The sequence below is a fragment of the Colobus angolensis genome, unplaced genomic scaffold (assembly GCF_000951035.1).
Source record: "Colobus angolensis palliatus isolate OR3802 unplaced genomic scaffold, Cang.pa_1.0 Scaffold53, whole genome shotgun sequence".
Taxonomy (NCBI): domain Eukaryota; kingdom Metazoa; phylum Chordata; class Mammalia; order Primates; family Cercopithecidae; genus Colobus; species Colobus angolensis.
Window position 1 is genome coordinate 4,154,151 of NW_012118821.1, and position 14,695 is coordinate 4,168,845.

A 14,695-nucleotide genomic window follows, 5' to 3' on the forward strand; every position below is an offset into this window, starting at 1 on the left:
GTGTGTGGGTGTACGTATGAGTGAAACTGTTCTCAAAAGAATGTAAGAAAACCATTTTTATAAAATTGTGACTTTAAAAAAAATAGTCTTTACTTCCTCATTTATAGACTTAAGCTGCTCAGAGTGTATTTTGTAGCTGTAGCACTGATACCTGTATTAACAAATACTGTCAAAACACAATGGACCTGAGTACAAAACTTCCCTGAAAAATCCTAATACTTTTATTATCCGTGGCAAAGGTTTAAGCCTGAGGAAAAAAGGGTACCTCTATGTACTGGCAACTTTGAGTTCTGTAGATTGAGTTCTGTAGATTAACAAGCAGACTTGGGTCTCCTGTGATTGGCTAATGGTCTCCATCTCTCAGCAGACTTAATTCAGGTTTTGCTTCTGCTACATCCCGCCAGTAAGGAAGCAACAAAGGCAGAGAAGAGACCTTTTTCTCTATCAAAGGCCAGAGATGCGAGAACAAAAATTCATTCCCCTTTGGAGACAAATGTAGTCCATCTGATAAATAAGATGAGAAGTCCTAGAAGGGAGAGAAATTGGTTAAAGGTGGGTAACTGGCCAGGTGCGGTAGCTCACCCCTGTCATTCCAACACTTTGGGGCCAAGGATACTGGAGGACAGGAGTTTGAGATCCTGTCTCTATAAAAAATTTAAAAAATACAACAATTAGCTGGGTGTGGTGGCAAACAAACACCTGTATTCTCACCTACTTGGGAGGCTAAGATGGGAGGATCACTTAAGCCTAGGAGTTCGAAGCTACAGTGAGCTGTCATCGCACCACTGAGCTCTAGCCTGGGTGACAGAGTGACTGTCTCCCCGCCTCCCCCCACCCCAAAAAAAGGGGGAGGGAGGCTAGAACTTTTCTAAATGCCAGCGTGTACCATTCTCTCAGTTGTGGCCCTGCGACAGAAAGATCACCAGCCCCTTTCATTGTAGGCATCTGACCAGAGTTGTCTTGGACTACAGTAGCACTGATGTGCTATTTACATAGGTGTTTGAACACACACAGAACCCTTACTAGTGCTGTAGTGCTATCTCCATATTATAGAGTTAAGTTTCATGAAAGTCACTCACCATTAAGTGAGCTGGGACCTCATTCCAGGTCTTCCGAGTCGTATGACATGATTCTCAGTTTATTTCAAAGAACCTTAAAACAGGTAAATATGGCCTAGTAACATAATCAGCAAAAAATGAAAAATTTGGTATTAGGAGTGTTCAGGGGCCCCATGAGTTAATATTGTTTTTGACTCTAGGCAGGTTTTTAGGTGGAAAGAACTTGTACCATCTAACGCAGAATAGTAATTGCTGGGACATGGGAGTCCAGTCTCCCTCCTGCTCCCCTGAACTCGAGTATATATTTAAAAAGATACATGTATTCTGCCCAGGCTGGAGTGCAGTGACATGATCATGGCTCACTGCAGCCTCAACCTCCTGGGCTCAAGCGATCTTTCCACCCTCAGGTCCCATGGCGCCCTCCACCATGCCCAGCTAATTTTTGTGAGTAGCTGGGACTACAGGCATGTGCCACCATACCTGGCTAATTTTTGTGCTTTTTGTAGAGATGGGTGTCTCATTTTGTTGTCCCGGCTGGTTTTGAACTCCTAGGCTCAAGCAATCCTCCCACCTCGGCCTCACAAAGTATTGGGATTACAGGCATGAGCAGCTATACCAAGCCCTGAACTCAAGAATTTTATCCATATAGCCATCTCTTTCTTCGGGAAGAATCTTACTAGCCAAGAGCTCTGTTAGAATCTGGGTGGCCAACTAGCTTATGTGACTTTTTTTTTTTTTGAGCTGGAGTCTCACTCTTATTGCCCAGGCTAGAGAGCAATGGTGCAGTCTTGGCCTACTTCAACCCCCGCCTCCCGGGTTCAGGTAATTCTCCTGCCTCAGCCTCCCAAGCAGCTGGGATTACAGGTGCCTGCCACCACGCCTGGCTAATTTTTGTATTTTTAAGTAGAGATGGGGTTTCACCATGTTGGCCAGGCTGGTCTCAAACTCCTGACCTCAGGTGATCCACCCGCCTCAGCCTCCCAAAGTGTTGGGATTACAGGCATGAGCCACCATGCCCGGCCTTATGTGACTTTTAATAGACCAGAAATTTAGATGCTATCATATAATACTAGCACTTCTTCCTCGGCCTTGGTTTTCTCATCTAGACAGTTGGAGATGAGATGATCTCTAAGGACGACCCTCCCAGTTTTGTATTAGATTGAAAAAGACATGTGAGCAAAACTAGCCCAGTAGTTTGCAGTTTCCTTTCCTCTAGTAGCATAACTTTTCTACATAATCTAAGGTGGACTCTTAGACAACAGAACTCTGGATGTTGACCCCTTTGGCACTCAAGCTGCCAAGGCCCCTCCTGATCTGGGAATTCTGGAAAGTTCCAGTGCACTCAGGGTTTCAGAGGAAGACTAGAAGCCTAGGGTCCAGATTTACTTAGGCTCTCAGAGCCTCCAGAGGTGACTAGTGGCTCAGCATCCACGTGGTGGTATGACTTTCCCACTGGTGACTATTTTCCCTATTGCAGATGTGTAATAAATGTGTAGGTCATTGGAAGGATTGGTATGGATTAATATTTAGGGGAGAGGAAAAAGTTGGCACTTGGGTTAGTAATTCTTAGTTGTTTTCTATGTTGCTTTGTCCAAGTAACCTAAACCTAACAGCTAGGAATAGAGGAAACTGGTGGGGCTGTGAGTCTTCCTGTTTGTCCAAAGAGCTTTCCGCACACTGGATCCATCCTTCCTTCCCCTGAGTACTTCAAATACCATCAGTCCCGTCAAAGCTTTCTCTCTGGATCCCAGCACAGCAATGAAATGGCCTTTTATGTGCCCTGCTGAACAAGCTCTTTACAAAAGAGTAGTGCAAGGTCACAGAAAAATTTAAAAAGACCAGTGGCTGTCTATCCCTCTTCACCAGTATCTGTGTGGAACCTGAATTTAGCCATACCTTTCCTCACCATAACCTCTGACCATAACCTCTGGCCACCACTGACCTGTTCTGTCACTGCAGTCTTGCCTTTTTTTGTGGGGAGTGGGGTGGGGTTAGACAGTCTCCCTCTGTCCTCCAGACTGGAGTGCAGTGGTATGACCTCTGCCTCCCGGGTTCAAGCGATTCTCACGCCTCAGCCTCCTGAGTAGCTGGGATTACAGGCGCCCTCCACCATGCCCAGCTAATTTTTGTGTTTTTAGTAGAGATGGTTTCGCCATGTTGGCCAGGTTGGTCTCCAACTCCTGAACTCAGGTGATCCGCCTGCCTCGGCCTCCCAAAGTGATGGGATTACAGGTGTGAGCCACCGTGCCCGGCCCAAGTCTTGCCTTTTTGAGATACCAAACAGATTGACTTACGTAGTATGTAACCTTCAGAGACCAGCTTCCTTCCCTCAGTGAGTCCCCTCTGAGAGTCGCCCACATTGCTGTGCATGTCAGTCCGTCCTCTTACTGCCGAGTAGCTCCCATCCCATCCCACGGACACCCCAGTTTCCCTGCTCATCCACGGAAGGACACTGGGGTGCTTCCAGCAGGTCGGAATAATGCTGCTGTCAACAGTCACACCCAGGTTCTGTGTGAACACAGTGTTCATGTCTCTGGGGCAGATAACCCAGGAGGGGACTGCCAGGTCCCCCCTAAGTCTATGTGTGACTGCCTAAGAAACCAGCTGTCTCCTGAGTGGGTGCACCATTCTATGGGACCTGCTTTTTACCTTTTATATTTGTGCTTTCAGGCTTTAAAACAAAGTAACTTAATTAGAACTACATATCTCTCACAGTTTCATTAACCAATACTGTATTTAAATTCATTGTTTTACCTATTAACAAGCTTTAGCTTTCTGCCATTCTCTATATGAAAGAGGAACTTGGCCTCGATGTTCATAAATATGAGCCATGTATTGCTCATTTACGCCACTGTGTACTAACTCCTAGCCAAGGAGCCTGGCTGAATAAGCAGCTGGGCTTGTGACTGTCCTGAAACCTCCATTCCTCCCCTCCCCCAAGCCTTTTTGTTTTCATTGGCTTAAAGGGATGACTGTCTTAGCTAAGCAGAGCCTTTCTAGGGAAAGCTGCTGCACACACACCTGGTTTACTTCTGTGTGATCCTATTTACCCCGAGAGGAATGAGAAGCCACCGTACCTGGCTGTCCTGCATCAGGGTCCACAGGTTAAGTACGTCAGTCCCACAGTCTTGGGCCACTTGTAAACACGCATTGGCATATTCACCAACAACAGAGTTCAGGCGATTTAGTTTGCAACCTATTGAAGAGAAGAAATTGAGGTGGCAGTTGATAAACCCAAGTGCTGGCCCTTGTATAAGTTCTACTCCACTGATCTAGACAGTTTCGAAATGCCATTAAATATTGACCCCACTTGGGCCAGCCCCAACGGGTATATGTTGATGAGCCTTGCAGGTTACTGGTGTGCTGCTCTACCCAGCAGAGGACAAGGTACAGTTGTAAGGAGCCTTTAGTGGTAACCAGAGCCTTCGGAAGCGCCAGGGAGGATGTTTGAGAGGACACCTTGAACAGAGGCACAGAGGCAGAAAAGGCCCAGGAGGGCTGGGCTGCTTGGAGAGTGCCGGCTGCAGGAGCTGGGCTGGGGGCGGGTAAGGTCTGCACTGGTAGGAAATGCCAGGCCATGGAAGTTGAATGCTGTGCTGACACCGCTGGCTTCTTACATGAAACAGCTGCACCACAGCACAGCAAAATCATTTGTAGGCTTCAAAGATCTACATTTTGATGCCTACAATTTTTACTAAATAGCTGTGTGTCTTAACAGCTTGCTTAACCGTCGTGAAGCTTTCTGCATCCTTATGACAGTGCCTACCTAGTTGCAGGAATATTGACAGGATTAAGAGACTAAACTCTAGCAAAGCAACTAGCACAGAGCGACTGAGTGTATCTAACAAGCGCAGGCTGCCTCATCCTCCCAGGGAGCTGCACCAGGGAAGGCTGGAGTGCAGTATCTGGGGATTGTGCTAGGTTGGTTTGGAAGGTGGGGCTGGGGCTAAGGGAGAAGGCTCAGGAGGCTGCAAATAGGACAGTGAGGGCTGGCAGGAGGCGGACTACAGAATGGTATTAAAGAGAAAGTATGAGGTTATGGGCAACTGGACGCGGGCCACAGGAAGACCTATGCTGGCCCAGGCTCTACGTCACAGAGATCTATTCACCGGCTTTCATACTTGGGATCAATTGTTTATAAAATTCACCTAGATTATAACTAGCTACCCCATCCCTACAAAAAAAATTTAAAAATTAGCTAAGCATGGTGGCACATGCCTGTGGTTCTAGCTACTTGGGAGGCTGAGGCAAGATGATCACCTGAGCCTAGAGGTTGAGGCTGCAGTGAACTTTGAGCAAGCCACTGCACTATAGCCTGGGTGACAGAGCAAGACCGTCTCAAAAAATAACCAGCTGAATTTCTAGGGGACCAGTTATTGAGACCCCTCCTTTACCTGCTTTGCCCATCGCTGACCTTTTAAAAAGTCTGCATTGGGCTACATTCAAGGCTAGAAAGGGGAAATAAAATTAAACATTCAGAACTTCATATATACTATTTTTCTGGGAAACAGTAGACAAAAAGAAGTCTGAACAGCTTCTGTGGACCGTGTTATGTAACATTTTCCCCTTCTGTTAAGCCAAGACGACACTGCCCCCCAGTCGGTTATGGCTGCAGGCCCAGAAGCAAGCTGGGGGTCTGCAGTTGTCTCCAGTGGAGCTCTGTGGGCCTTAAACGCCTCCCCTGCAGAACACTGGTATTTCACAGCAATAGGGCCCGTCTGCCCTGATGTGATGCCCAGAGCCTACTCTCACCATTATCCCACGGGCTGGGGTTTCTCCCCAAGTTTGTGCCTCCAGTGTGTGGCACCCCTTGACATGTGCTGTTTGTGACTTGAGAATGCATTGGATCCTCCTCTAAGGATGACAGACCCTTTGAAAGCAAGTGACATAGCTACAACCCAACTGAACTATAAACTCGTATAACAGTAAGGACTTAGCTCTGAAGTCACACTTCCTGGATTTGATTCCTGGTTCTTGGCTGTGTGATCTTGGGCAGGTTCTGTCTTAGCCTCTCTGAGACTCAGTTTCTCCACTGGTAAAGTAGGGACAATAACAGTCTTCCATAAAGTTGTGGGATGTGTGCTATAGTGTGTATAAGAAACATCTGGAGTGCTGAAAATGGGCCCAGAAATCTACCTAAAAATAATAGTTAACTTTGAGTCAGACCATACTTTGAGAAATAGCTGTTCTGTGTTACAAAGCCAATAATTTGTCCTAGAATGTTCTGGGTAGCTTAGAAAACTTCCAGGCCAGGCGCGGTAGCTCACGCCTGTAATCCCAGCACTTTGGGAGGCTGAGGCAGGCAGATAACCTGAGGAGTTCGAGACCAGCCTGGCCAACATGGTGAAACCCGTCTCTACTAAAAATGCAAAAATTAGCCAGGTGTGGTGGTGCACACCCGTAATCCCAGCTACTCAGGAGGCTGAGGCAGAATTTGCTTGAGCCCAGGAGGCTAAGGTTGCAGTGAGCCGAGATCATGCCGCTGCACTCCAACCTGGCTGACAGAGCAAGACTCTGTCTCAAAAAAAAAAAAAAGATCTTCCATAATGCGCATCAACATTAACATTCAGCTGACCCTTAAACAACACAGGTTTGAACCGTGAAGGTCCACTTATGTGCAGAAGTTTTTCAATCAAAGGTGGATGGAAAACACAGCACTTGAGGGATGTGAGACCCCAGTATATGGAGAGCTGGTGACTCCTATCCGATCATTCCTGTCCCAGCTTCCGTGTGCCAGGAAAAGCCCCAGGTGTGGACTTCCAAGTCAAGGCACATCAGCCCCCAGGCCCAGTCCCCACAGAGCACCACAGCTCTGCACAGTTGTCAGTGGCCTTCATGTGTACCTTGGAGCCTGGCAACTGTGAAGGTCAGCAGATGCCAGGCTCCCAGTTCCCTCCTGACCATCCAAAGCCAGAATCCCTTTTCTATGTCAAAAAAGGTCTCAGGTATGACATACTGGAAGCTATACTTTTATTAATAATTTTGGATGATTGAAAACAGACTGAAATGGACATACTGAGCCCCTAAGAAACAGAAGCCCGAGGCAGGAAACCAGTGTTCTATCAGAGTTCTCCCCTCAGCATTGCTATCCAGATTGGCTGAGATTGGCTGTGGTTGGTTTACCTTGTATGATGCACTCTTTTTCCCAGGCTGTTTCACAAAGTGGGGTCGGCGTGATGAGAATGACTCGATTCTCAGGGATGTCCACAGACTTCAGGTACTGCACCATGCTCTTTAAATTCACAGCATACTCCTCCAGGGGAATGTGCTGCTTGGGATTCTCATCTGCTCAAGAGAAACATGAGTACTCACCAGATGCATATTTATTATAAGTGACCATTCAGGTGAACACACTTCTGCAAATGCCTGTTATTCATGATGTCACTGGGGGATTGTTTAACACCAAGGACACAAAGAGAAGGTTTTCTCCTTAATGAGTTAAAATGTATAGTTCTTCATAAAACAAGACTTCAAAAGCTCTAACTAGGGGCACTGTAAGTACTGTTGTCTTTTCATCACTAGTATCCAGATGGTTATAAATTACGTTGAATGTATAAAGAAATTAAAGATCCCAGCCTGTTGAGTGAGACGGCCTAGGTTCAAATCCTGGCTTTGTCACTCCTCGCCACAGAACCACGGATACTTAGCCTTTCTTTCTGTACCTCATTGGTAAAATGGAAGAGGTAATAGGGTCTCCCTCCTAGGACTGAAAATCAAAATAGCTAAGAGTTTACAGCACTGAGAGCAGGTGCCTTCACAAAGCAAGTACTCAGTCTAAACAAATGGCACCCATGACTACTACTACTGTTACTGCAAAGGAGTATTTTCTAGACAGGCTCTCACTGAAGTATTAAAAGGGTCATTGTATACCATCTGCTAACCACATGTAAGCACAGTATCAAGAAAAAAAACGTCACCAATGATCCTACCACCCAGAAAACCACTGTTGGCATTTGGATGTATATCTTTCCAGTCTTTTCATGAAGATACGTATACTTTTACAAAAATGAGTTTGCACTGAAGATTATATTCACACTGAAGACTTTATATTTTGCTTTTCTCTACAGATTGTTTGAGAGACAGGTTCTTGCTCTCACCCAGGCTGCAGTGTAGTGTGATCACAGCTCACTGTAACCTGGAACTCCTGGGCCCAAGCAACCCTCCCCTCCCAGCTCAGCTTCCTAAGCTGGGACTAGCCAGGACTAGCATGCATCACCACAATCGGCAAACTTTGTTGCTGTTGAGACAGAGTCTCACTCTGTTGCCCAGGCTGGTCTCAAACTCCTGGCCTGGCCTCCCAGTGTTGAGATTACAGGCATGAGCCACCATGCCTGGCTCACGTAACATATGAGCTTTTCTGTGTCCCTAAACAGTCCTCAAAAAATGGTATTTAGTTGTAGGGTGACCACACGATGTTTGTTTCCTTACTGTACAGCTTCTAATCTGCTGTTATAAGTAGCAATACACGGCCAGGTGCGGTGGCTCACGTCTGAAATCCCAGCACTTTGGGAGGCCAAGGCAGGTGGATCACCTGAGGTCAGGAGTTTGAGACCAGCCTGGCCAACATGGCAAAACTCTGTCTCTACTAAAAATACAAAAATTAGCCAGGTGTGCTGGCAAGCACCTGTAATCCTAGCTACTCCGGAGGCTGAAGCAGGAGAATCATTTGAACCTGGGAGGTGGAGGTTACAGTGAGCCGAGATCGTATCACTTCATTCCAGCCTAGGCAAAAGAGCGAAACTTTCTCAAAAAAAAATAAAAAAATAAAAAATAAAAAGCAATATACAGAAATCTCTGCACACACATCTGGCTGCGTATCTGAATATTTCCTTAGGTTGAATTTCCACACGTGGGCAGTCCCTTGGCACATACCGCCTCACAGCTTTCCAGAGGATTACAAGCTATTCTCTCACCAGGAATGTAAGAATTCCAATCTTATTTCATGCCTGTCAGCTATATGTATTACTGCTTCATATTGCTTTACTATGAGTCAAAAATCAAAATACCTTGTTTTAATTGACATTTTTTAAGTTTTCACACATTTTCAAATATCTATTTGCTGTTAAATTTCTCATCTGTTCCTGTCCTTTGCCTATATTTTCTATTGGAGTTCGTATTTTTCTTATTGATTTCTACACTAAAGACATACTCTCTTGTCTGCCACATTTTTCGGATATTTTCCTTAACACATCATTTTCTTTTTCAGTTTTTTCCTAGCCTAAGCTATTTTAAGTTTATTTCATAAACCTGTTCTTCCTCTGTGGCCTCCTCCACTGCTCTTATACTTAGGAAGTGTTTTTCCTTATCCTAAATTTGATAAGAATGTATCTTTTTAAAAAATTCTATTTTGAATTTTCTTATGGTTTTTGGTACCAGATAGAAAGTGAAGATTAATTTCTTCCCAAATATAATGGTTAACGTGCAGGCTCTACCGATACCTGTAATCTATATAATCTTTCTTGCAGGGAGCAAGAATTCCTCTTACTGCAGTTGTGTTCATGTCCAGCCTCAACTCAGATGCCTCCCACAGTGTGCCTGTGAACAGCAGACCACACCACTTCTGTGACACAAGTAGGGGCACAAAAGAAATCTCTGGAAGATGACTACCTAACTTCCCAAAACAAAGGCTGGTTTTTCTTGTTTATAGAAGGCAGAAGGCTTTCTTCAAGAGTAGAAAGGGAAGAAAGGCCTCTTACACAGCTAGCTTTCCTCTAGTCACAGCATCAGTTCTTCAGCAATCAAGGAGAGACTGTCTCCTTTTCCAAACCCACACTCAACCACTGCCCAGGATTCAAGCCTAACTGAGGTCAGAGTGGCTGCTCCCGAGATACCCTCCCTAAGACACTCCACCAGCCGCATCAGTGTGATGCAGCCACAAGGTATCCTTAAGCTTTCTGCTGCCAAATGCATCAACTAAAGAGAAAAACATTACAAACTTAGCATGGCACTAACAGACTAGAAAATATTTAAGTGTTTGTAAGATTAGGACTGCCAGCAAGCGAGGCATGTAGAAACCAGGTCGAGAATAAAATCCACCAGTGTTAAAGCCAGGAATACATATAAACTCAAGGAACTCATAAGCCTGGCAAAACTGTAGCTATTGGGAGAAAGTAAACAGTTGAAAAAAGTATATTAAATGTAAGTTTGCTGTAACATAAAAATGATTAAAAGTGAGCTAGAAGGACATAAAAAATGCTTTTACCTTTTAATGCACTGTCATTGGCCCCAAAGAAAATTGTAACTGCTACTGGGATGTCCAAGCTGTTTCCTTTCCTGATTAATCTTGGAAGGATAATTTTGGCCCATCTGGTATTATAACCTGAGAATCCACGATTCAGAACATCACATTTTCTGAAACGACAAATTTTAAAAGATGAATTGTGGGCAAGAAGTGTTTATGGTCCCAGTAACTCGCCTTTAGTGAGGGTGTGCTCTCTGGGATTCTGAGCCGTCACGTCTCTGAGCCAGTCCCAGGTTTCACTTTGATAGGAGCAAGAACACAGTTGAAGCATGCTAATCTTAAGCCTTTCAAAGATATGCGTAAATACGCCATACTCCTCCATGAGAGGAGTAATTTTATATAAAGGGGCTGTGATGAAGTCTACAGCCTATTTGACTTCAAGCATGGTATAGTGGGGTGCTTTTAAAATGGAGTTCACAAAAAAGAATCTCAGCAAGTATCTCAGGTAAAGTCACTAATATCCTGGAACTTAGTTTATATTTAAATAGTCTATAGAATATTTGAGATTTCTGGTTTTGATTAAATGGTTTTAGTAAATGTATTGTGTTTCAAGTTAAACCGGTTCATTAGTAGGCTTTTTGTTTCCTTAAAAAGAGTTGGATTCACAGTACTGTAGGTGTAATGGAGGAAAAAAAAAAAAAAAAAGCCGGGTTGTCTGGATTTATTCTCGGCTCTATCTGTGACTAGGCGTGACCCTGGGTGTGCTGTGAGCGTTCCTCACATGTCAAGTGAGGAGAATTCCAGTTAATGAACAGGAAGTAGGTTTAAAACCCCTCAGAGAATACCAGTCACATAAGAGGGACTCCTGTTTTCTTAGTCTTGGTAAAATGATATGATTTGGGATTTGCTTCAGAATAATCCGTAGTAGGAGGGATGGATGGGCTCATTTCACTCTTTGCTTCTGTGGATATTTAAAGTTGTCCAGAAAGTTTTCTTAAAATGACTCCTGGGGTTCAATTTACGATTAGTAAATCAATATGGTTCATCTTGATGTATTCACATTCCTATATGTGCATAACCAAGCAGAGAAGCTGGAGCACTAGTGGAGAACTGCAGGCCACAGCGTTAGGCAGTGGGCTCCAAAGCAGCACAAGGGGACACTTTTTATGACACTACTCAAAGTTCTCAGGTGACATTTATAAACTGGAGAACAATAACCAAAACTCAGCCTTCCTTCAAAGTGAGATTGCTTTTGTCTGTAATGATGATAAAATGGTGACCAGCCATTTTAGAGTGAAATCAGGATACGTTAAAATGAAGTGCTGGGCTGGGTGTGGGGACAAATGCCTGTGGGTCCCAGCTACTCAGGAGGCTGACATGATGGTGGCTTCAGCCCCAGAGGTGGAGGCTGCAGAGAGGCCTGATCACACGGCTGCACTCCAGCCTGCGGGAGAGTTTTCGGGCCTCTGAGCCCAAGCTAAGCCATCATAACCCCTGTGACCTGCACATATATATCCAGGTGGCCTGGAGCAACTGAAAAACCACAACAGGAATGAAACAGCCAATTCCTGCCTTAACTGATGACATTCCACCATTGTGATTTGTTCCTGCCCCACCCTTATCCATCGACCTTGTGACATTCCTCCCCTGGACAGTGAGTCTCAGGAGCTCCCCACAGAGCACCTTGTGACCCCCTTCCCTGCTAACAGTAGATAACCACCTTTAACTGTAATTTTCCACTACCTCCCCAAATCCTACAAAACTGCCCCAGCCCATCTCCCTTTGCTCTTTTCAGACCCAAGTGAATAAACAGCCTTGTTGCTCACACAAAGCCTGTTTGGTGGTCTCTTCACACGGACGCGTGTAACAAGAGAGAGACCCCGTCACAAACAAAAACCATCAAAACCCAAAATAAAGTGCGGCAGAATTGTGACAAGGTGAGTCTCAGTCATGGCAGCACTTCAAAAAAAAAAAAGGCAAAGTAGCTTCCTACCAGTGTGGTGTGGCAGTAAAACTGCAAGCTCTGCGATCCAGCAGCTGGACTTGGATCTGTCTGCCGCTGACCAGCAAAGAGGCACTGGCCATTTACTTGATTTGTCTGAGTCTACCCAGCCATCAGCTCAACCCTAAAATATCTAATTGGTCAGACTGAGTGAAGACTAAATTTTTTCAGTTCCGTCTCCTATGTATGATTAGGGAAGGCAAACAAAATTAACAAAGGAGAAATGTTCTGTTCAGAACTATCCATCCGTAAGATGGATCCCTAAGACATTGTCCATCTGCAAGTACTCAAGTACCGGAAACCACTCTCACCTGACCAGCTTGTCAGCCAGCGATGCTCCCCATCCACCCTGCTGGAAGGAAAACTGGAGGAAGAAAAGCCCATTATTACTAATGACTGTAACGGGGCATCTCAGCAAGCGCAGCTCTGATTGGCAACTTCTGTTTTCTCGGCACTCCCTGCTTGGCTTTGATTGCTTCACTGTGAGGTCATTTTGGGGATTACAGGTAAGTACACCTGGCAGCACTTTAGCAGAGGGGGATTTTTCTCTATCATAAAGCTAAACAGCCTGTAATCGCAGCACTTTGAGAGGCAGAGGCGGGCGGATCACATGAGGTTTGGAGTTCGAGACCAGCCTGCTCAACATGGCGAAACGCCGTCTCTACTAAGAATACAAAAATTAGCCCGGTGTGGTGGCGCACGTCTATAATCCCAGCTACGCGGGAGGCTGAGGCAGGAGAAACGCCTGAATCCGGGAGGCAGAGGTTGCAGTGAGCCGAGATCGCGCTACTGCACTCCAGCCTGGGCGACAAAGCGCGACTCTGTCTCAAAAAAACCCGGGGGGGTGGGGGGAAGCTAAACAGAAATCTAAGTTCAGGAAATAAAGTCAAAGGTCAGTGAGGAAATTGAAGGCCATGCCGCCTCACTGATTTGCTGGTTACCGGGCTGAGGATGAACACTTTTTCATACATATTCCCATGGAATTCGGCAAGCCCCGACTGCCCCATATGCCTAAAACTAATATTAGTTACCAGTTATGGGCGTACACGGATCCTAAGAGGAGGACACACGCAGGAATGGACTTTCTACTCCCTCCCCAAAGAAAGAACCTGCATTTAGAAGACAGTTCCCTTCACAGGAGGTGAGGGGATCTTGGATGAAGGGATGGTCCTTTTCTACCTAATTCCTGAAGGCATTTTACTTCCAAGGTCAACCCCTAACGGCCCCACCTGTGCCCGCAGGGAGTGCGGCGAGCGGGTTCCCGGCGCCTCCACCCGGAGCCGACCGCGGGGCCTCCTGGGACACAGCGCGCGGTCAGCGCGGTCGCCCAGAGCCGCTCACCGGGACCCGGAGGGGAAAGGCCGCTGCCCAGGAGGGCGCTGAGGGGACGACCGCGCATCTCGACCCGGTGGGAGGCGGCGCGGGGCGGCCAGCGCGGCCATATTCCCTCGCGTCTGTGCCGGGAGCCCGGGCTCTCAAGGACACCGTCGTGGCCTCCGAGACGCCGCGGGCGCGGAAGGCGCAGCCACCAGGGGACCCGTCGCTCCTCCGGGGTCGCCACGGGCGTGGCCAGGCCTCCGGCCCAGCCGTCTCAGGGGCCGAAAAGGACGGCGAGGAGCCTCGGCAGCGACCCCGCAGGGAGGCCGGGGCGGAAGGCCGAGCGTCAGGACGGCGGTACCTGGGTGATGGAGTCCCCGAAGAGCAACAAGCGAGGCCAGGTCAGGGCGCTACCGCAGCCCGCGGCCTCGCACAGCGCCATGGAGCCGCCGGTCGGGGCGGAGCCGCCAGCCGGGAGAGGCGCCTGCGCAGTGGCCGCCCGTGGGTTCCAGGGGCAGGGCTCGGCCGGCACCCAAGCAGTCACTTTGGTGAGGCACGAAAGTCGTTGCCTCTCGGAGTCCGGAGTCCGTTTGCAAGAAGCTCGGCCTCCGCGCTTGTTCACTCACAGCAAGGCTGCCCCCCAGGGAATCCGAAACCCGCGTCCCGCCGCGTGGTTCCCAGAAGAAAAGCGGTTCGGGGCCGCCCTAAGCGCACCCCGCGCTGCGCGGGTGCAGGTGCGTTCGGCAAAGGGCAGGAGTGTGTCCGCAGGACGCGCGGCGGGAACCACAGCTGGCCCTCGGTGGGGCGGAGGGCTGCTCCAGGCCCCCCTGGAAGAGGTCGTGGGGTGCGCGCGCGGCCTCCTGCGCCAGGCGTCACTCTGGAGGGCCTGTAACACCCAAGAGGACGCAGGCACTGCGGAAACCCTGGCAGTACCTCGTGGTTCTGCGAATGATAAGGGAAGGCAGCTGCACATTCAGTGCGCGCGCAGCCGCTTTTCTTTTTCCCGCCGTTGGGTGGATGCGCGGATACAGAACCCCGCGGACACAGAGCACTGAGTTACTTCCAAGGGATTCATCTGTTAAAACGTGGTTGTAATGCAACGTTCCTACCTCAACCGTGCAGTGAAGTTCGGCGGCC

General features: G+C 47.5%; 1 protein-coding gene across 3 annotated transcripts; it reads right to left on the reverse strand.

Annotated features, from left to right (window-relative positions):
- Positions 1 to 47: 47 nt before the first annotated feature.
- IAH1 (isoamyl acetate-hydrolyzing esterase 1 homolog (S. cerevisiae)) lies at positions 48 to 14,689 on the reverse strand. 3 transcript variants are annotated; one of them, XM_011960929.1, is made up of 6 exons: positions 14,668 to 14,689; positions 12,553 to 12,605; positions 10,261 to 10,409; positions 7,182 to 7,343; positions 4,136 to 4,254; positions 48 to 526 (listed from the first exon to the last, which is right to left on the reverse strand). In XM_011960929.1, exons 4-6 carry the CDS (start codon positions 7,285 to 7,287, stop codon positions 344 to 346), a joined length of 408 nt encoding a protein of 135 aa, XP_011816319.1. In that variant the 5' UTR covers positions 7,288 to 7,343; positions 10,261 to 10,409; positions 12,553 to 12,605; positions 14,668 to 14,689; the 3' UTR covers positions 48 to 343. The 3 variants fall into 3 exon arrangements, with proteins under 3 accessions (XP_011816319.1, XP_011816317.1, XP_011816318.1); XM_011960927.1 differs by lacking the exon at positions 14,668 to 14,689 and adding an exon at positions 13,920 to 14,025; XM_011960928.1 differs by lacking the exon at positions 14,668 to 14,689 and adding an exon at positions 13,351 to 13,718.
- Between the last annotated feature and the right edge of the window lie 6 nt (positions 14,690 to 14,695).